General features: G+C 39.8%; 1 protein-coding gene across 9 annotated transcripts in view; it reads right to left on the reverse strand.

Annotated features, from left to right (window-relative positions):
- Positions 1-22,869, reverse strand: part of BTBD7 (BTB domain containing 7) — a 116,510-nt gene that overhangs the window by 11,735 nt on the left and 81,906 nt on the right. For 7 of the 9 annotated variants that reach the window (XM_038405555.2, XM_038405553.2, XM_043517880.1 and 4 more), the window contains 5 exons: positions 20,951-21,159; positions 12,898-12,973; positions 5,450-5,610; positions 4,928-5,071; positions 2,597-2,786 (listed from right to left, as the gene is read on the reverse strand). In XM_038405555.2, coding sequence (XP_038261483.1) covers positions 2,597-2,786; positions 4,928-5,071; positions 5,450-5,610; positions 12,898-12,973; positions 20,951-21,159 — 780 coding nt within the window. Of the gene's footprint in view, positions 1-2,596; positions 2,787-4,927; positions 5,072-5,449; positions 5,611-6,164; positions 6,256-12,897; positions 12,974-20,950; positions 21,160-22,869 lie in introns of those variants that run through there. The other 2 variants (XR_006282450.1, XR_006282451.1) reach the window with 2 other exon arrangements.

Below are 22,869 nucleotides of genomic sequence, written 5' to 3' on the forward strand. Positions count from 1 at the left end.
AACGTCAATTGCTTCTAGTTTTATAAATATCACCACAGTGTGTGCAGTACAGGGTGGATTTGATTTAAATAATGATTTAAATCACTAGTCAGGAAGACTCAATTTAATCATGGATTTCTACATAAAAGTGCATTCTTTTTCTTTGGTTGTTATAACCTTAATACATATTCTTCACAACTCAGAGACAGATGTGGGTTTCATTTTTAGAAGGTACACACTATATATTTTTAATGTAATTTATTTTGAAAACTTTTTAGATTAGTTTTACAGCTATATCAGAAAATGAATGATTGGTTATTTCATTTACCAAAGGTAATTGAAGCAGATATTTATGAAGTCATTGAGAGGTGAACTATCTCCAATTCAACATGTTAATCATTAATATTTGGAGGATTTTCTTGCCATGCTGTATCAGGAGGAAAACATCACCAGACATTTAAGTTGTTTTATTTAACTAAAACAACAACGTTATGTATTCTGCAGTATTTTTCTTTAACAGCAAACATATATATTAACAAAACAAGCATATGAATTTTTGAATTCAGTTAAACATTGAAGTTTTTTAAAATCAGGTTTGTTTTTGCTAAAATTGTTTTTAACTAAAATAGTTAAATGAAATGAAAAAAATTAAATAGACAATGACAGCCAGGTCAACCTAAGAGATTTATAATATTGGCTTCTGCAGCTAACTCAGTTGTCTTTCACCTTCATTTTCCTGTTGGTCATAATCTGGAAAAGAAAAACAAGCTTTCCTGCTTTTTCAGGTCCCAAACGATTTCTCAGTCTGGAATGAATTTGTCCAAAGGAAGAAACTATTCTTTCTACACCTCTCAGTAAGTCCAACACAGCCAGTTTTTCCTCCAGCGTTGGAACAGATCATCTGGTGCTCAACTGAAGAAACAGCGAAGTAGTTGGCTTGTGTTTAGGGGCCATGTTGTACGAAAAATACATATCTTTAAACACCAGAATCACGCTCAGCGCGGTGAGATGCTCACCAGATCGGCAGGCAGCAAACAATCCAGCGGGGGTCAATTTTTCGTGTCTAGTCTAAACACGATAAATTGACCCCCGAGTGCTCTCCCATCGACTCCTCTACAGTACTCCACTGCCGCGAGTTATTGTTATTTTTCTTTTTTTTTGCTGAGAGCATATAGTTGAATTCGCGTAAGTTAAATGCGCGGATGATGCGACTCCGCTATACTCTATTTCACCATGGCAAAACACTCAGACAGTTAAACACTGTATGTGTCAAGGTAACACTATATGAAAGGAAGATTTCAAGGCAGCATGACTCAGCCTTCCCTTCAAAAGGTTTGTTAACAATAATCTGGCTTGAGTTTGGAGCTATTTTTCATAAGTCAACACACTCAATCTTCTAAAATCACACACATTTTAGCGTTGTCTGGATGACATCCATTGTAGAAGCAGGATACAGAAACAATATGGTTTCACTCAGGAGTTCATGGGCCAAGTTCAGCTCTTGCATGATTTCTGATTCAGACAAACTCAAACAGGTCCAAAGCAACCCTGACAAGAGTTTGCTGACCCTAACCTGAATATTGCAGGCACAGTTCAGCAGAGGTTCACAAAGCCTCAGGAACATGTCACGCTACCAGCCCAAAATGTTCAGTCTGTCCTTGTAGGGGAATGATCAGCTGAGAATCATACCTAGCCCCTGGAGCACAGACAGGAGAATGCTGCTTGGTTCTTCAGGTGACCAGCTCTTTTCTGCTATCTGTGCTCCAGGGACGGCTCCTGGCATGAGTGCACAGCTTATTGTAACATATGCCTGTAACACAAACCTATTTGGCTCAGTCCACAGCTCTAGTGATTTCCCTGCTCATGAACCTGGCTAAACAATCCCTTTTTCATATTGTTGGTGGAGCATTAAATAAGGTGGGCCACTACCAGCACAAAATCCTTGTGCTCAAAATGCTGCACTGGCTCACTCTGTTTTCAGGTGTGAGTCAAAGTGTTGGTGACAATCTTTAAACTTTGAATTGCCCAGAACCCAGCTACGATGGCATTTAAGATTGGTCAAGATGTTCATTCCATGTCCTTGGAGTGGAATTTTTCCAGGAGTGGCAGCAGAACATTTTCAGTCAAGGCCAACTTATTTTGGGGAACTTTTTCCCGTTGGCAGTTCACTAGTGTTTGAATTTGGCACAGTGCAACGTGTTATATAATTTGACATTTGGTTGATTTTTTTTTTTTTTTTTTTTTTTTTAGTCTAGTCTATGGGATGGCAGTGTTTCTTTCTTCTGCTGTTGGTGGCACGTCTGAACGCTATCAGTTATGGACAGCTCTGTAAAGTAGATATTTGATTCTAGTATCATTTATAAAAGTGCTTCTACACTAACTGAATACTAGCACCCTTTCTACCAGGGCGCCTCTCCCTCACATTTAGAATTCTACTCAAAAAAATTCCTACTCATCCCAAACTCAGAGTCCTTGGAGGAAATCTCTTAAAACAAGTAGTCCATCTACCAACCCCAGATGTGAAAACTCTGGGAAACAACAAGAATTTAATAATCCCCATCAACAAAACCCCCAGAGGACAGTAAATAGTTTGCTGTAGATCAACTAGCACTCTTACCTGGGATTTCATTGGCGACAACTGAAGGAGGACTGGACTGATTACTGCTGATTTGCTGGTGGCTAATTATATGACAGCACTGTGGCATTGCGTTGTTTACCATGTAGAGGGTATCGGGGACATTGGACATTCTAACCATCCGCAAACGAACTAGGTCTGTTTGTTCCACCATCATCTCATCTAGCACTGACTAAAAATAATAGTAGTTAGATAATAAGAACTGCTAAAAAAAACTATTTTTCCAAAATCATATTTTCCACATGGAGTAACCATAACACAACCAACTACTGCCCCCCGAAATATGCAGATCAATTCTTTTAAAAGATACCATGAGTATGTAGGAAGCACAGTACAGTGCTGTATGAAGGCCCAACAGTACACAAACCCATTTCTTCTGCTCCCAATTTATAACATTACTTGGGTTTTCTAGAGTATTTTCCACTCAAAAATCTCACAGCACTTTACAATCAATAAAGTAAGTTTAGGCACCCCTCACAGATAATGCTGGACATATAATCTCTTCATTTTATAGATGGAAGAACGAGAGAGTCAAGTCTGCTATACCCCCACCTTCCTCGGGTTACACAAGTAGTTCGAGACAGAGGTGGGAATATTACTCATATTTCCTGACTCCTAATGCTATAACTCTTAAAGATAATCCTTCCTTTAAGCCAATACACTATGCACCTTTCCTAGAGGTGAAACATGCTTCCTTAAAACTTCTCAGCTGATGACAGAAGGGGATTTTCATGGACACCCTGATTAAAGTTCTCATTTAGTTCTAAACTGATTCCTTTATATGAACAGGAGGGTAATTTAGGTATTTAAATATTAATGAAGGTATAAGAGAATTTGATGAAACTGGAAATATGTGATTTATGTGCATAACAATACTAATCTGGTATATGAATTAACATATACAATCACTAGATTAAAAATGAGTATGTATGCATAAAAGGTCAAAAATAAAATGTTCATGAGAATCAATTTTTCACATACAAAGTTAAATACTTAAGGATTGATTTAGAAACAGTGGAACCAAGCAATCAAACACACCTCGATTCCAGGCAATAAATACATTTACAGAATGTATCATCTAGTTTTTCCTTAAGACTAGTGATAATGCACCCTCATGCAGATTGCTAAAAACCACAAATATTAAATCTGTTATCTTAAAAGCATTACACTAATAGAAGTTACAATCAAAGATTTATCATGGTTAACTTTTTTAGTCAATACCTTTTCTTGCCGCTATACACATCAATGTTAGAAATTTTAAACAATATTCTCTAAGTCTAAGACACAAACTAGAGGGTAAGATGGATATTTTAGTGCAAATGTCTTAGTTCTTTTGAGTAACTCCGGCCAGATCCAATTTTGTTTTAGGTAAGATCTAAAACATGGAGGAATGAATTCCGATTAATATTAGCAAAAGAGCCTTTAATGGTAGCAAAAGGGAATTTAATGTTGGAGTTTCTTTAGTTTGACCCCATGAAGAACAAATTAGGAATCTCCCCTCAAAAAAAACACATCAAAATCTCACATGCTTATGGACTCTTCTTATGATTACAGAATTTCGATCTTCAGATGCACAAGAGCACCATGGGGGGGCAGTGTTGGGATATGAGAATAGCTGGCTTTACACCGCACTTCTGCCATCCAAACCTACACACTGCTGAGGCCAAACCAGCTCCTGGCATAAGTCATGGCTGCTTTAACATGTAGCAGTGGTCTACAAGGGGCCACTGTGATATCCAGGATTGCCAGATTGCATCATACTCCTAGCCCCATCACAGACATGCCCTGGCCCTTTCCTAAGCCTATCCTAGAACTTCACCTGCTTATGCTACCATAAGGTGAGTTATGGGAAGATGGTTGTTGGAGGTGCACAACGGAGGGCTTCAGAAGAGCTGGACAAAGACAGTCAGAGGATTTAGAGATTTTAAAATGCGGCTTAGTATACATTTGGAATGAAAACCAAAAATTTCAAAATTCTCTGAAAGGTAGAATTGCCATTCTCCACCTAGGAGAAGCCAGGACCCCCAGACTCTCTGCTCTCCATCAGCCCACCAGGAGGTCTTCCCTCAGAATTTCATCAAAATCAAAGACTCATCAAAACATTTTGATTTCAGTGAATCAAGAAATTCTGACTAGAAAAGTAGTCTAAATTCTGCTGACAAGCTGTAGACTTGGGTCTGATGATTTGTTAAACTGTAAGTGTTAGTATTTTAGACCAGCAGACGCAAACAATACAAGATATACGGAAACTTTCTGTCTGCAGAATTCCTTGTTGATGCCAGTTTAGTAATGTCCACATATTATCAAGGTTACCTTTGCCTCCTCTACATATGGTGAGAACAGTCGTGGCCTAACATATATCCCAGCACTTTTTTGCCGTAGCCAGGCATTTGACTTTCCACCTTCTGCTGTTGGTAGCATATCTGAAGGAGGGGTACTAATGAGGCCTCTCTTCATCTGTAAGAAACAGAATTTTTAAACTGAACATATTACAATTTATATTATTAATATTTTAGTAACCAAACACCTGAATAGGTACAGCCATACTCCCTGAGGAATTTAAGTGAAATCATTTTTTTTTAATCAAGTAGTATTCACTTGGATCCAAAATTCACTAGCCATTTCAAATTTTGCACAAAACTTGCATTAAAAACATTTTAGGATAATTATCAATAACAAAAGTTCATAAATATTCTGACTGATAACATTTTGGTGCTTCTGTCTCAAAAAGGTAAAATAACCCAGGACTTTTGCACTGCATGAAGTATAAAATTCCATAGGCTAGATCTGTGTGTCTGAAAGTAGACTGTGGAGTGAGGGAGAAGAAAAACTTACAGCATCACTCAGTATTTCACTGTTCATAGGTAAAATGTGCTCTATGCGGACAACAGGTAAAAGAGAAGACAGGATCTCTCTCAGCTCCTCAATGTCAAGATCTCGCCTCTTTACCCCTCGCTTGTTCACACTGTGGGCAGTACCACTCAGTAAATTGGGCTCTGTGGAAAGGAATAATAAATGTATAGTCTCCACCTGAACAAACATTTTTTAATAGGAAAACAGAAGTTCTACCTTTCTGTTGCAGGAAGGAATGGGAAATCTGCTTAGTCAGTGACAGTGCCTGGTATTGTTTTCCCACAAAATGAACCTGCATGCCACCAGCACAATCCAGTCTGATTCCTATGGATGAGAGTCAGCTGCCCCAAAACCATTTCCCCAACATTTATTTTCTATCTGGCTTGTTACTGCTTAAACTGACAGAAAGATGGTTTGTACAGATATTTCTCAGGCCTTTGCAAAACCATGCTCCTGCAGCAACAAAAAACTCTTTTCATCCCCAACTGTTGGTAGTTCCTCAATACTCTTCTGTGGATTCTTTCCCTTTCTCCAGGGGTTTCCAAGAAAGACCAGACTATTTTCACAGATTTTTAAGGGCAAAAGGGACCATTATCATAACTGAGTCAGCTATACAGCACTGGACATATAATCCATCTAGTAATTTCTGCAAGCCCATTATTTCTGCTTGAGATACAACACATATTTTACTATATACAACTGCAAATATGCTGAACAGCTCTGCAGAATGACTTCAGAAAAAACTGAGGAACCATCTCTTGCACCTCACATATTCCAGAAGGGATTACCTAAAACAAGAAATCACATGCTTCTACACACTGGAAGAAAAAATATCAGGAAACCCACCCAGAGACCATGCAAGAACCCCCAAACAACTATAAAAAACCTGATGACAGCTACCCACCACAAAAACAGAAAGTGGAACCAACTACAACTATTTGACAACCATGGAACACCACATTCAGGAGAAACCATAAACCAGGACCCACACCCAATCATCCACTTATCAATGCTCCTTTAACTGCAGTTGAATTATATGTACTCTTCAAGGGACTGAACTTTTCCCCACCACAGAACTTGATACCATACTACAAGAGAACTAGAAGAATTCTTTTGCTGACTCTGCCTTAAACAATTCTTTCACAAAAAAGACAGCACCACCCACAACTACCATCATACGCCCACAGACAGTCATAAGAAAAAAAATCATCTGACTTGACATCCCACAGCAGACGAAACTACACACTTGATCATTACATTAGTTGCTTGAGGAAAATCAGTGAAATTCTTAACAAGCATCACATCGATCACAATCTTTCCACTGCAGAGAGGGCAGCTATAGAGTCCCTGAAATCCAACCGCCAGATAGGGATCAAACCAACAGACAAAGGTGATGCCGCTGTAGTCCTCAACCACGATGATTATGTCAACGAGGCCAACTGACAATTCTCCGATACCACCTATTATAAAGGAATCAAAGAAGATCCCACACCACTATTCAACCAGCAATTTAGGGATATCATCAAATCCTTTCCCAAACAACTCTGAGAAATTATACAACCTCATCCTCCATCTTCCCAAGATACACAAATAAGGGAACCCAGGCAGACCCATTATATCCGACCACAGCACTCTTACTGTAGGAATATGAGGACTCTTCGAAACCATCCTCAAACCACTCAACACAGAAAGGGCCAGTTTCTTCCAGGACACAACTGACTTTCTCCAGAAACTCCACAACACCAACCTCCCACAGAACATTATTCTTGTACTTCCTAAATACATCAATCTCTCTCAAAACAATAGTACTGCTGTCTATCTCAAATATCTAGAAGACAATGGACAACACTGAGATATCCACCCTACAGACATTGTCAAACTGATCCTTTTCATCTTCAGCTTTAACAATTTTACATTCAGTAACAAACTTTATCCAAAACCATTGGAATAGCCAGGCTTACTAGAATGGCTATTCATGGGCTGCCTTGAGGAAGAACTTCTGAACAAATGCACCACAAAACCAGGGTGGATAAAAATCAATGATTTAAAATAAATAAATAAATAAATTTTAAGAAATAGGTTTTTTTCCTCAAAAAGCATTTTATCAAAAAAATCCGATCTAAAGACACATTATAGCTCAAAGATCTCTCTTCATGGAATAGGGATTATAAATTCTAATTCTATATATTCATGTAATGTTTAAGAAAAGTTTTATAAATGAGTTCCAATAGTTCATGGATTAGGGACCCAATTTTATGGAGTTTCAGGGGCTTCTGTATAGATTTAGGTTAATCTTTCTATCCTCCCAATGGGACTCAGTGCTCAGTCTAGAAGACACCATCAGAGATGCTTAGCTTTACAGTTCTCAAACTGGATTTGTATCTCCAGACATAACATGCTTATTAACAGCAAAAATGTTTTTAAATAAATAAAATAGAGAGAGATGAGAAATAACGGACCTCAACCCTATTGTCCCTCTGCAAATTTGTGTACACAGAGTCAATCCCTTACTTCTCTCTAAAAATGAAAAGTTTCAAAAAGTTCAATGACTAGAAGATCGTTGGGGGCAAAACAGATCTCGACAAAGAGAAGAAGTCTGGAGATAAATGTGAAGAGAGGAAACAGTCAGTAGAAACAAAAGTGAAACTGTTTGAGCAGCATATTTCAGAAGTCTTGAGGTCTTTCTGAGTGTAGCCTTCATTTATTTGAGATCTACCATGTCATTCTCTCACTAGAAGGGAAAACCTATAATGGCAGCAGGCCACAAAAGAGATCCAGTTTGGGAAAATTTTAATTAAGTTCCTCCATCTGTGGGTAAGACAGGCATGCGTGCAAAATGCAAACAGTGCAACAAAGAAAGGCAAGGCCTGGTTGCCAGAACGAAACATAATGAGGAGTGTTTCTTCTCAGGAGGAAGCTGCATTAAAGATGATGAAAGGAACATGTCTGAATATGAAGGATCTTCAGGTTGGTAAACTTTTTTTATTTCATACTTCTCTCTTAAGGACTGCCTGTCTTCCTTCTGGACTATTCTTGAATTCTCATGTTTGAGCAAAAAATATAGTTGTTACTCTATGGTACTATCATTTTAGATGCAGTTGTGATAAAAAAAAATAAATAGCTGAAATAGGCAGATCTTCCTTTTACAATCTCACCTTTAAAGTAGTACTGAGTGTCAGTGAATGCAGTGAGTAATACTAAATGAGCAGTATGGTAATAATAATTAAATAACTGCATTTACTTATTTTGTTTAAGAGAATCCATCCTCAACATACAGGATTCTGAAAACTATCCACCTTCAAGATCACTATCATTTTCTATAGTTTCAGAGTTATCTGCCAATGATAGTGTTTCAGTCACATAATGTATGTCACATAGCCACAATATATCATCTGTAGCAAAAAGAAAAAAAAAAATCTCTATCATCCAGAAACAACCATAGATAAGTTTGTGATACGGTTGCAGTGCTCATTTGATGCACCTCCTAACCAAAGACTTCAGTGTTCCAGAAATAAAGGCTAATGTTGTTGAAACTGCAAAAAACTTCCGTAACAACCACTTTGCAGCAGCTGCTCTGAAAAAAGTGGGAGGAACCAAGCTAACTCTCCCATAAGACGTGCAATGGAACTCAGTAGTGGAGTGTTTTGAGCACTATATCAAGAACTGGCCTAATCTGATGACAGTTTGTGAACAAAATCATGAAAAAATAGATGGCACTGTCACAGCCAAAGTTCTCAACATTGCACTTAAGAGAAATGTTGAACACATGCCGAGTACCCTGAAGCCTATTTCTGTAGCCTGCAGGGAAACAGCTGTTTTATTGCCGATGCTGATGAAATTTGGAAGGACCTGAGTGAGATCTTAAAAAGAGAAATATGCAATGACAGAATTAAATTACAAGCATTAAAAAACACTAATGGGACAAGCACTATCTCCAGCTCATTTTCTTGCAAATATTCTCAATGCTTGGTACCAAGGTCAAACCTTAACTGCTGAAGAAGAGGAGTTGGCTATGACATGAGCATCCAGCAATCATTACTGCATAATGCCAACTATAATAAACTTCTGATCTAAGGGTGAACCCTTCAAGAAATATACGTTTGCTGATGATGTTTTAAAGAAAGTCACAAAGTGAACTGCTGGAAGTCACTTAAGCACTTGGATTCAGAGACTGTTGAAGTGATAATCTCACTTTTAACAGCAGTAGCTTCTTCTGTCGGTGTAGAAAGAATATTTTCTTCCTTTGGACAAATTCATTCCAAACTGAGAAATCGTTTGGGACCTGAAAAAGCAGGAAAGCTTGTTTTTCTTTCCAGATTATGAACAAACAGGAAGTGAAGGTGAAGACAACTGAGTTAGCTACAGAAGCCAATATTTTAAATTTCTCATGTTGAGCTGGCTGACTGCCAATTTAATTTTTTTTTAAAATTTCATTTAACTATTTTAGTTAATTTTAACAAAAACAAATCGATTTTAATAAACTTGAATGTTTAACTGAATTCAAAAATTCATATACTTGTTTTGTTAATATATTATATCTGCTGTTGAAGAAAAAAATCCCGAATACATAACGTTGTTGTTTTATTTAAATAAAACAATTTAAATGTCTGTCTGGTGATGTTCTCCTCCTAATACAGCATGGCAAGAAAATCCTCCAAATATTAATGATTAATCAGTTGAATTGGAGATAGTTCACCTCCCAATGACTTCATAAATATCTGCTTCAATTACCTTTGGCAAATGAAATAACCAAACAATCACTCATTTTCTGATATAGCTGTAGAACTAATCCAAAAAGTTTTCAAAATAAATCACTTTAAAAATGTATAGCGTGTACGTTCTAAAAATGAAACTATATCTATCTCTGAGTTGTGAAGAATATGTATTAAGGTTATAACAACCAACAAAAATGCACTTTTATGTAGAAATCCATGATTAAATTGAGTCTTCCTGACTAGTGAAGTAAATCAATTTGAGTGCTGAGGGAAGAGGGGTTTGGGATGCGGGAGGGGCTCAGGGCTGGGGCAGAGGGTTGGGGTGTGGGGTAAGGGCTGTGGGAGGGTGCTCTGGGCTGGGGCTACAGGCTTTGGGGTGCGAGAGGGGGCTCTGGTTTGCGGGGGCTCAGGGTTGAGGCAGAGAGTTGGGGTATGGGAGGAGGTCAGAGCTCTGGGCTGGGGGTGGAGGCTCTTGTGTGGGGCCAAGGATGAGGGATTTGGGGTGGGCTCAGGGCTGGGGTGCAGGATTATCTCGGGCGGCTCCCAGTCAGTGGGAGAGCTAAGGCAGGCTTCACGCCTGTCCTGGCACTGCGGACTGCACTGCGCCCCGGAAGTGGCCAGCAGCAGGTCCGGCTCCTAGGTGGAGGCGTGCAAGTAGCTCCGCGCAGTTCTCGTCCACAGGCACCGCACCCCCATGGATTCCCAGCCAATGGGAGTGTAGAGCAGGTGCTCAGGGTGGGGGCAGCACACAAAGCCCCGTGGCCCCCCTGCCTAGGAGCCAGACCTGCTGCTGGCCGCTTCCAGGGCGCAACATGGTGTCAGAACAGGTAGGGGCTAGCTGGGCAGTACCGCCGACAGGACTTTTAATGGCCCCGTCGGCAGTGCTGATCAGAGCCGCCGTGACCCAGTGCCTTACATTCCACAGTTTGAAAATCACTGCCTTACCAAACAAGGATATTCCACAAGAGAAGTAGACTGCATCATGGAATGGACCACCCAAATACCCCAAGAGAACCTGCTTCAATACCAGAAAAAAAAAACTGATGACCACACACCCCTAGTTGTCACTTATCTCACAGGAAAGTATACAGGGTATCAAACAAGCAATTATAACCCATACTTGATGAGGACTATATCCTGAAAGAAATCCTTCCCAAATCCCCTCTTCAGAGGTAAGTTCCCCACAGACCAGGACACACAAACTCAAAATGGCACCAGACCCTGCCATAACAGATGCAAAAAACCTGCAGACATATCTCCACTGGTATGATGTTCAACACACACCACAACATACCCTTCAATAGCCACGGCTTCTACACATTACTATTACAACATGTGGCGTATCATATCCAGTGCATTAAATGTCCCAATAATTCAGTGGGGGAAATGAGACAATCGCTATACTCTTGAATTAACTCAAAAAAATAAAAGAAACACACCAGATCACCTCTGGACGAACGCTTCTCAAAAAACCATCACTCCATAGCTGTACAACACCTTCAGAAGATGAGCCTGGGAACTTAAATCCAAAATTCTGCTAGACATCAAAAGTAATGGACTTAAAGACACTGTTATAATAAGCCATAAATCCAATGTGTAACCGACTAACTCCCTTTGTCTTATGACTATGGCCCTACCAAATTCACGGTCAATTTCACAGCCAGAGGGTTTTAAAATTGGTCAATGTCACGATTTCAGATGTTCATATCTGAAATTTCAGAGAGTGTTGTAACTGTGGGGGTCCCAACCCAAAATGGGATTGTGGGGGGGTTGCAAAGTTGGTGGGGGTGTCCAAGATTGCCACTCTCACTTCTGTGCTGCCTAGGTAGCAGCCTCCGAGATTCTTGCAGTTAGAGGAGGTTCCGGGAGGTGAAGATGGGTAGGATCTCCCCTATGCTGCTAGGAACATCCCAGCCGGGGGCTCCTAGTCCAGGCTAGTGACAGATTAAGGAAGTCCCAAGCCCAGCCAGTGTAGTGCAAGAAACTGCTACCTGTAGCAGATACTCTTATGTAAGGGATTGTAAAAAACGGCTATCTGATATAGCAAATTCCTACAGATAGCAGTTTTTTGCAATCCCTTACATATGAGTAACTGCTACAGGTAGCAGTTTCAGTTTCTCGCACTGCACTGAAAGGAGCGGAAGCTCGGAGCCTTGGCAGGAGGGAGGCGGGGAGAGAGAAGCCCCGAGCCTGGACTACCCCGGGTGCAGAAGCCCAGAGCTTGTCTCTCTAATATCAAGAGTGCTTGTGGCTATTTTTTAGTACAATGTTTATTTGCTACTGCTTATGTTTCAGGGCTTGTCTACACTGGCACTTTACAGTGCTGCAACTTTCTTGCTCAGGGGCATGAAAAAACATCCCCTTGAGTGCTGCACGTTTCAGCGCTGTGAAGCGCCAGTGTAGACAGTGCTCCCAGAGCAGGTAGCTATTCCCCTCATAGAGGTGATTATTTTATAGTGCTGGGAGAGCTCTCTCCCAGCACTATGCTATGACTACACAGCCATGTTAACTACACGTTAACTACACAGCCTGTGGCAGTGCTTTAACATTGCCAGTGAAGACATGCCCTCAGTGAAGACAAATTACCAGTGTAGTGCTTTTGTTTAGCTTTCCTTCGCTCACAGTATAGTCAGGTTACACGTTTTCTTGAACGAAAAACTATCAGTTTGAAATATGTCCTCCATTCCATTCATTTTTTAAAAACAAGGTTCTTACCTCTGTCTGCTATTCTTTTCATCAACTGATGTTCTCCCCATTTAACAAGATACTTAAGAATATCTTGTTCACTTGCCTATAATAAAGAAAGGGAACACAATGCATACTTAGTTTATTAACAATGCGTTGCATGGGAACCACTGAACATACAAATATTTCTCAGACAAAAAACTTAATTGAGTCACCTCACAACAAAAGCATATTCACATTAGCCTTCATTCTACTGTACCACTATGGCTTCAAGTACTTTGTAGTAAAACTGATATCTAAACTTAGGAAAAGACAGAGTAGGAATATCTAGCTGTAAGTTCTGCTATATAATATAAGTTTCCCAAAGTAATACAGTTTGCAAAGAACCTGGTGTAATTCATCTAATCTACAAAGTGACTATTTATTTAAAAAAACAAAAATAAATCCTCCTCAAACCTGCTAACGCTGTTTGTTTTTTTCGTTATGATTTTACAAGTGTCCTCCCCCACTGCCTTCTCTCTTTTAGGAGTTTAAAGTTTTTTAAAAAAATATTGTTTCTAGAGTTAAAAAAAATCTCCCTTTTTAATAAATTCTTTCTATTCATAAAAAGTTCTGGAACTCACCTGTGCCACATGCTCCACCCTTTTCTTCTCAGCAATCTAGAGAGTTACCACCGGGCCAGTATTTTTACCAGTTGCCAGGGAAATAATTTAATCTGCGCCTCCAACCCCCCCTTTTAAAAAAAAAGTAGGATCTAAAGCTTTCCATCATCATCACAATACACTGGGGGGAGAAGTGGGGAAAGATATCTAATGTTAAAACTTTGTGCCCAGTAGGGCTATCAATCGCAGTTAACTCAAGTGATTAACTCAAAACAAATTAACTCGATTACAAAAATTAATTGTGATTAATCAGTTTTATTCGCACTCTTAAACAATACCAATTTAAATTTATTATGAATATTTTTGGATGTTTTTCTACATTTTCAAATATATTGATTTCAATTACAACACAAAACAGTGTATAGTGCGCACTTTATATTTTTTATTACAAATATTTGCACTATAATAAAGATAAGCAAAACAAATAATATTTTTCAATTCACCTCATACAATTACTGTAGTGCAATCTTTATTGTGAAAGTGCAACTTACAAATGTAGATTTGTTTTTGTTACATAACTGCACTCAAAAAATAAAACAGTGTAAAACTTTAGAGCCTAAAAGTCCACTCAGTACTACTTCAGCCAATCGCTCAAACAAGTTTGGTTACATTTGCAGAAGATAATGCTGCCCGCTTCTTGTTTGTGTCTCCTGAAAGTGAGAACAGGCATTTGCATGGCACTGTTATAACCGGTGTCGCAAGATATTTATGTGCCAGATACACTAAAGATTCATATGTCCCTTCGCGCTTCAACCACGATTCCAGAGGATATGCATCCATGCTGATGACAGGTTCTGCTTGTTAACAATCCAAAGCAGAGCAGACCAATGCATGTTCATTTTCATCATCTGAGTCAGATGCCACCAGCAGAAGGTTGATTTTTTTTTTTCGGTGGCGGTGGTGGTTCGGGTTCTGTAGTTTCTGCATCAGAGTGTTGTTCTTTTAAGACTTCTGAAAGCATGTTACACACCTTGTCCCACTCAGATTTTGTTCGGCACTTCAGATTCTTAAACCTCAGGTCAAGCGCTGTAGCTATTTTTAGAAGTCTCACATTGATACCTTCTTTGCATTTTGTCAAATCTGCAGTGAGTGTTCGTAAATCAAAGAACACGTGCTGGGTCATCATCTGAGACTGCAATAACATGAAATTTATGTCAGAATGAGAGTAAAACAGAGCAGGGGACATAAAATTCTTCCAAGGAGTTCAGTCACAAGTTTAATTAATGCACTATTTTTTAAGCGATCATCATCAGCATGGAAGCATGTCCTCTGGAATGGTGGCTGAAGCATGAAAGGGCATATGAATGTTGAGTGTATCTGGCATGTAAATACTTTGCTATACCATCTACAAAAATGCCATGCGAAAACCTGTTCTCACTTTCAGGTGACACTGTAAATAAGAAGCAGGCAGCCATATCTCCCGTAAATGTAAACAAATTTGTTAGTCTTGGCAATTGGCTGAAGAAGAAGGACTGAGTGGACTTGTAGGTACTAAAGTTTTACATAACTGCACTCAAAACCAAAACAATCTAATAAAAACAATTCTACATTTGTAAGTTATACTTTCATGATAGAGATTGCACTACAGTACTTGTATGAGGTGAACTGAAAAATACTATTTCTTTTATCATTTTTACAGTGCAAATATTAGTAACAAAAATAATATAAAGTGAGAACTGTACACTTTGTATTCTGTGTTGTAATAGAAATCAATATATTTGAAAATGAAGAAAAACATCCAAAATATTTAATCAATTTCAATTGGTATTCTAGTGTTTAACAGTGTGATTAATCAAAATTAATTTTTTTTAATCAGTTAGAGTTAATTGCATGAGTTAACTGCGATCAATAGCCCTACTCACAATTAATTGCGATTAATTTTTCAAAATTGTTTGACAGCCCTAGTGTCCAGCTAAAGATGCTGCAGTGTTCCCACTTCTGCAGTTTAAAAAAAGAAAATATTATCAACCTTGTGTGTGTTCCCTCTTTAGGTACTATAAGTGGCTGTTGAAGGGGGGTTTGCGAAGTCACCTTGTGGTTGGAGTTGCAGTGGGCTTGCCTTGTGGGGTGGGGATGCATTTCTTTTGCATTTCAAAGGTGATAACCCTATAACAATCCTGTATATTACTTTTTAAAAATATAAATTCTCTTAGTATGTCCCCAGTTACAGACATGAACGTGATCTTCAAAAACAAGTTTTGTAAGCTTAAAAGGGAAAATTGTGTCTCATCTGTGAATTTTCATTCTAGAACCCTCCGCTTCAGAAAGTCTTCACAGTGGGCATTCCCTGTCTCCAGGAGAACTAGGAACAGACCAGATCTTTGCTCAGAGCCTGAATTTAGGATCACCCCACAGAAGGAACTCTCCAGAATTATAGCTTCCAAAGCTGAAGAATACTAATTATATAGAGGTTCAAAAAGCACTATTCCACTCAAACCATTTGAAGTATAGTTGTGACATGAAATTTAGGGATTTCCTGGAGAAACACATTCTTCCCTTTCAAAGTGCTTAAGAGAGCAATAGCAAGAAAATACCCTGGACATATTCCAATCTTCCAAAGGACAGTCCCAGAATGAAAATTCACAAGTAACAGAATTTTACCTCTATCAGTCCCCTATCTGTCAGTCTTCACAGTGGGATGCAGAAAGCCATCCCTAGGAAGGGAGCAAGGATTCAAATTTACCCACACAGGACTGAAGATCAACTTGTGGATTACTGGGGCATCCTGGTCTGGAACATCTTTTCTACCAAACGTTGCATCAGGAGGACTGAAGATGTCAACATAGTGTTTGAGAAAGTGTGGGTGGGAGGTCTCATCATAACACGCATGATCTCTTTACCCATTAAATGGCTGCTGTTTTCATAGAGTGCATGGTAGTGAGAAAAGTTTTACTCCCTGTAAACTCTGTTCACATCTAACATGAATTTTACTTCCCTAGGATGTTTGGATTCATACAGAAGGACAATATCATCACTTATTACAGGTGGAAGTGGGGATGGAGGCCTGGCTAGTACATGGAACCACCATGTTTGATAGAACATAACAGGTTTTCAGTGAAGCATGGCAAGCTCTAAAAGCCCCTGAGAAAGAAGGTGGTGAATAGGCAAGATAGTTTTAGTGAGAAGAGGAAAGGACATACAAACTGAAGCTGAAGGTCGGTTTTATTAAGATTTGTATTGCACAGATCAAGATCATGACAGGAATCTTCCCATTGTGAGAGATTTTTTAAGATTGGTGATATTCAGGAATCTGTTATGCGACAATGATTAGGAATGGGTTTCTTACAGTGAAATATGCCTGCAGTCACTGACTTGTCTTTCCAAGAAGTTTTGGCCTTGATCCCCATGGTTGAGAATCTTGTAAAAACACTACAATGTCCATTGCTTCAGCCGACTTGGCCCATATGTCTCTTTCTTGTAATGCCAATATCTAAACCTCAAGTGATATATACAGAGACAAAATCTGAATTTCCTCTAAGATGCTAGTAAAATATTTATCACCATTTTAGAACAAGTGACTATAGTTCCTCTCTCTCAGCTTCCCAGCTGATGGGTTAGGCAGCACTGGATGCACTTACAGGCTAGATGGTCGACAGCATTCCCTCAGTTCTAAGTGTGTCTTGCTGAGCTGGCAGACCTTAACTTTCCTTCTTAGTGTAGAATCCTGAGGAACAGAGTGAACATGGATAGGACATGAGCAAAGCTGCTTCTCCAAAGAGTGCTGAAGGTTTTCTGCTTTTTTAGAAACATACCCCACGTGTCTGAAGAATCAGCTGCTGAAAATGAAGGAGTGAGCGTGATGGTCCATCGCATGACACAGGGTATACTCCATGTCTTCTCCTTGAGCCACCCAGCCCCTCTGTAGTCATACGACCCTAGATATATTTCTACATGCAATCTGGGACCTGCACTGATAACCAGATTCTCTGGACTTTACATTTGGTAACTTAAATAATATTAAGAACCAGTTCACTATGAGATTATAGTACTGGATCTGGATTAAGATCTTTATATACTGATTTGTTGCAATTCATGGTTGGAAACAAAGCAAGAATTGTGCTGAGTGTTAACACAAGACTCACTACCCCAGGAACTGACTCAGATTATTTTAGGAGGCATGTGCTATCTTCCATCTCTTTTCTGAAATAAAGATGGTCTTGGAAAATAGAAGATGTCCACATTTTGTGAAGGCTGTAACTGGCCCTTCCACTTGTTCATTCAAAGTCATGTTTCTAGAGACTTGGTGATGGCTTCTGGGCCCTGCATAACATGATGAGAAGCCAATCGGACAATGGTAGACATAAATCCCTTTTGCTTGAAAGAAGGGATGATATGGCAATTGTGAATAATCATGCAGAAGTTGCAAGTCCAAAAGGGGACTACATTATATCGAAAATTCTTGTTGTAACAGAAGCCAAAGTATCTTTGAGTGACTCTCCCCAATCATATGTTCACTAGATTCCAGGAGTTTGTTTTCATATTCTGAAACTCTGGGAAGATAATTCTGTAATGACAGATTTCAGTATTTCCATTTGGAATGTACATCTCCTTGTAGAGCTAAAACCTGAAATCTTAAATGGGCTGCATTGTTTTATTTTGTACCACAGATAATTATGTGACCCTACCAAAATGTCTCTCTCCATGGAACTGGTGCTACCGTTCCAATGAGCAGGAGATAGACTATTCCAACCTGCATCATTTGATGCTAACAAAGATCTTAATGATGTTGGTTTATTTTAATTTACTTTGGGGAAAGAATCAACTTGCCTCTGGAGCAATGAGTGAGTTCTACTGCATACAGTTCTCAGATTATCTCAAGCCTCTTTTTCTGAAGTGGTCCACTCCCAGGTAAGGGCCAATCCTGAAGCACTGCTCAGAGACCTTGACCCATTTCTACTGGGAGCTGGTTTCACTGTGGCCCGTTTCAGTCCATTGGTGTGGATCTTGCCCATACTCCAGCTGGGAGCTGGGCTCCTTAGCCCTGTTATCTCCATCTGCCATTTCTGAGGGTGGGGAAGGGAGAAGAAATGCTGTCCTTCAAACCCTTCTCAGAAAGTCAAAACACATTTTTTTGCTTTTCTTTTGTAGTTTTGAGGAATACCTTGAAGCTACTGAAGAAACTAAGACATTAGTTAAACGTCTTTTGAAAGCTCTGCTAAGGAGGGAGACCGTTGTGTCTGCTGCTTGGAGGCAGAGAATTCTGGAGAGTTCTTCCTGAGGTGCGGTTCTAAGCCCAGGCTCAGAGAAAAAGATCTGGTCTGCCCCCAGTTGCCCTGGGGACTGGGAACACCCAATGTAAAGATTGTCTGACATGACAGATTTGTGCTGCAGAACTGAAGCTTCTAGGACATGGCCTGGATAGTTTCACTCTTAAGTTCTTAAATTTTGCCCCGTAGCTACAACCTTTCCACTAAAACAAAGGTGTTAGAGAGGCAGGCCATTAGCATAACTGCTTCAACATATCTCCCAAGTCTCAGAAGCTTACTAACTAGGGCTGGTCAGAAAACAAGAATTCTATTTAAGGGGGTGGGAAGAGGTTTTGACATTTGTTTTTGTTCCACATCAGAAGACATTTTTCTTATTTACTAACACACACACACACACACACATATAGGGCACTCATCTCTGATGTGGGAGACTCAGGTTTAAGTCCCTGCTCTGCCTAATTCGGAGAGAGATCTGAACCTGGTTTTAAAACATCCCAGGAAAATGTCCTAACCAGTCAACTATACAGTGAGTCTCTAGTTTTGACCAAAAATTCCATCCTACACACAAGAAATCTTCGAATTGAAACCAATATGTTTCTGCAAAAAAGTCTTAGTTTTAACAAATTGGCATTTTCAGATGAAAAACACTGTCAAAAGACATCCAACCAGCTCAGTTACTCATGGATCACTTGTGTGGTGCAGTATGGCCATTACTCTTTGCCTACTGTCTATTTCTAGGATGCCAAAGGCCAAACTACAAGAACTAGCAGTCTGGGACCATGAGAAAATGCCAATAAATCATGATTAAGAATGAACTTTTATCAAGCCATAAAAGTTACAGAAGTTATTCCAGGCATCTACAGCACATCACTATGAAATTATGAGGAGCTTTGGCTTGAATCAGCAGCATCTGTAAATGAGAAGGGAAGAAAGGACACAGAGGCTAAATGCATTGCTGGCTGAACATCATTGCCACAGAATGGCACTTATGTCATTTGGATTCTAGATTTAGCTCATACATTCAGCCACACTGCAAACATAATTACTTTGAGAGGAAAGAGAAAACACAGACAGGTGGGAAAGTACAAAAATAAAGGTTCATTTGAGTGACTAATCTTTAGGTATGTCTATGCCATTGATCCAGCAGGGGCCTAGTCTAGACATGATAATCAACCCCCGATCACTCTCCCTTCAACTCCTGTAACTCCACCACTGTGAGAAGCGCAGGCAGAGTCGACGGGGGATCGGCAGCAGTCGATTCACCACAGTGAAGACACCAGGGTGAGTAGGTCCAAGCACGTCAACTTCAGCTACTTCATTCACGTAGGTGAAGTTGCGTAACCTAGATTGATCTCCGCCCCCCCAGTGTAGAGCAGGCCTTAGTTGTTTAAAAAGGTGATTTGGAAAGGAAAGAGATGTGGGCTTACGCCACCCATGATAATTTTTTCCACTTGTTGAAAGAAGTTCATAGTTCATTAGAAGTTCATAGTTTTCCAGACTACACAGAACCTGATAAGTGAAAAACTAGTGAAATGGCCACATCACAGGAGTTGAAGAATGAAAGAAGAAATTTTTATTAAGACTCTTCAAATCAATTTTTTTTGTTATTTTTTGTTAACATTTAATTTAAATTACTAATGAACATTTTAGAAAAAGGCCATGTATTACGGTTTTAACGCTTCTGCCCCTTCAAGAAAGGTGTAAGAGCAAACAGTATACATCTTCATAGAAGATCAGCGTAATCATCATTAATATTTCTAAGGTAAAAGATAAGCAGTATGTTTAAACACAAACCAAAATAATGTTTGAACACAGTTTATACATCAAAGTAGCAAAAATGAGACTGCAATTTTCATAAAAACTTAAACAGGCAAGGCAAAAGTTTAACCTAGAACTGTTTCACTTAAAATAATTCGCAGCTGTGGACTACTCTTAGACTTTCAAGGAATAGTTTATACAGCCAGTTTAGGTTGGGTTGAAAGTCAAGAAAACAAAATACTTTCCTTAATCAGTTCCTCTACTGTGATTTTTGTGTATATGTGAGTGAAAGAGAAAGCTTTATTCTGCGCACACAAATGCACAAGAATATTAGTATCTATTCTTCCCATTTAGGAAGATTTAAGATTTTATTCACTCTGAATGCTTCTGCTAAATGTATAATACAGCTTCAAAACATAATTAACTACTTTCGGAATGATGAGATTAAACATTTACCTGTAAATAGTCAGACTGGATAGCAGTCAGCAGGTGATCCTTGCTCAGTTCATAAAAGACATCTGAAGTCATGACCTGGGTAAACTCCTCACAGAGGAAATGCAATGCTTGGCGGTATACCCACTTGGAGCCATACGGCTGAGAACTCCACTTGAGAATGGCAATTAAAGTGTCTAGTGAGATGCTCTCAGCAATAATATCCTCACAGCCTACAAAAACAAAACAGAGCAGCAACACTACTAGAGGCAGTTTAATACTTAAGGAGAACACGCACCTAAATCTGTACCTAAGGTCTTACACGGCTCCCATCACTGCATAAATCTAAATAAAACTAGAAGAGCCCTGTAGACAAAGATTAGAAAAGGTCAAACTATGGTGTTCTGAGTACATTTAAAAACATTTATAGTTATGTTTCAGCATTCTGATGTATGCAATCATTCAAATTTAATCTTCTTAAAGCCAAACAGAGCTAGAATTTTGTTCATCTGCTTGTGTGCTCCAATAGAAAGAGGAGGTTACCTGTAACTGGAGGTTCTTTGATACGTGTGGTCCCTATCTGTATTCCACCAAGTCTTATGCGCATGCACCATGTCCCCGAAGCCAGAGCTTTTTAAAAGTAGTAATGTCTGTTGGTCTGCGCATGCACCCTTGTTTCATCTCATATCGACCGAGGTGATGAAGGGTGGGGCGGACCAACCGTGCCCTCAGTTTCTCCTCCACTACAAGTCCACCAGATCCATAGCAGAGGATAAGGAAGACGGGTTTGGAATACACATAGGGACCACACATCTCAAAGAACCTCCAGTTACAGGTAAGTAATCTCCTCCTCTTCTCTGAGTGACAGTCCCTATTGTATTCCACTGGTGTGACTGACAAGCAGTACCTAGTTAGGAGGAGAGTGCAAGGAAGATGATGGAACCATGGAACAAAGGGCAGCCACATTGACTGAGGCATCCATCAGAGTCTTGCACGAGTGCATATGGTGAGGAAAAGGTGTGCACCAAACTCCATGTGGCCGCCCGTCATATGTAAATGAATGACACTTTGTGGAGCATGGTTGTAGTGGATGCCTGTGCTCTCATGAAATGATCTCATGGCCCATGAAGCACAGACACATCCGATACTTGACAGCAGAGTGTGATGCACTCTAAAACCCACTTAGAGATCCTCTGGGTAGAAACGTCCTCCCTCTTAATCCTGTCCATGATAGCAACGAACAATCTAGAAGACTTCCTGAACAGCTTCATCCTCTGCAGGTAGAAGACCAGGGCTCTATGGACATCAAGGAAGCGAAAGTGTCATTTCTCTGCTGAAGAGTGCTGCTTTGGAAAGAAGGCAATAAAGCGTATGGGTTGGTTGAGGTGAAAACAGGAAACCACCTTTAGAAAAAATTTAGGATGCAAGCATGGGAAAACCTTGTCCTTATGTAATGTGGTGAAAGCGGGGTCTGCCATCAGGCCCCCATTTCGCCAACTCTTTTCGCAGAGGTGGTAGCTATCAGGAAGGCGATCTTCATGGAGAGAAGAGAACGAGAACAGGAGGCCAGAAGTTTGAAGGGTGACTTCATGAGTGCCATTAGGACAAGGTTACGGTCCCACTGCAGAGTGATGGGTTGGACAAAGGGATATGTTCACACGAGGCCCTTCCAGAACCTGACAGTTAATGGGTGAGTGAAAACTGTGTCCTTCCATAGGGGGTGTGGAAAACACTAATGGCTGCGACATGCATCTTGATGGAGCTGAGAGCGAGTCCTGATGCTTTTAGGGACAGGAGATAGTCCAGGAGGAGCGGAAAGCCTATGGCCACAGGTACCAGACTGTTGGGCTCAGAAGACTAAACATTTCCATTTGGCCTGGTAGGATTGCCTCATGGACTCTTTCCTGCCACACTAGCGCAGATGCCCATCAACAAAATAGGTT

Source organism: Dermochelys coriacea, chromosome 6, assembly GCF_009764565.3.
Source record: "Dermochelys coriacea isolate rDerCor1 chromosome 6, rDerCor1.pri.v4, whole genome shotgun sequence".
Lineage (NCBI taxonomy): Eukaryota > Metazoa > Chordata > Testudines > Dermochelyidae > Dermochelys > Dermochelys coriacea.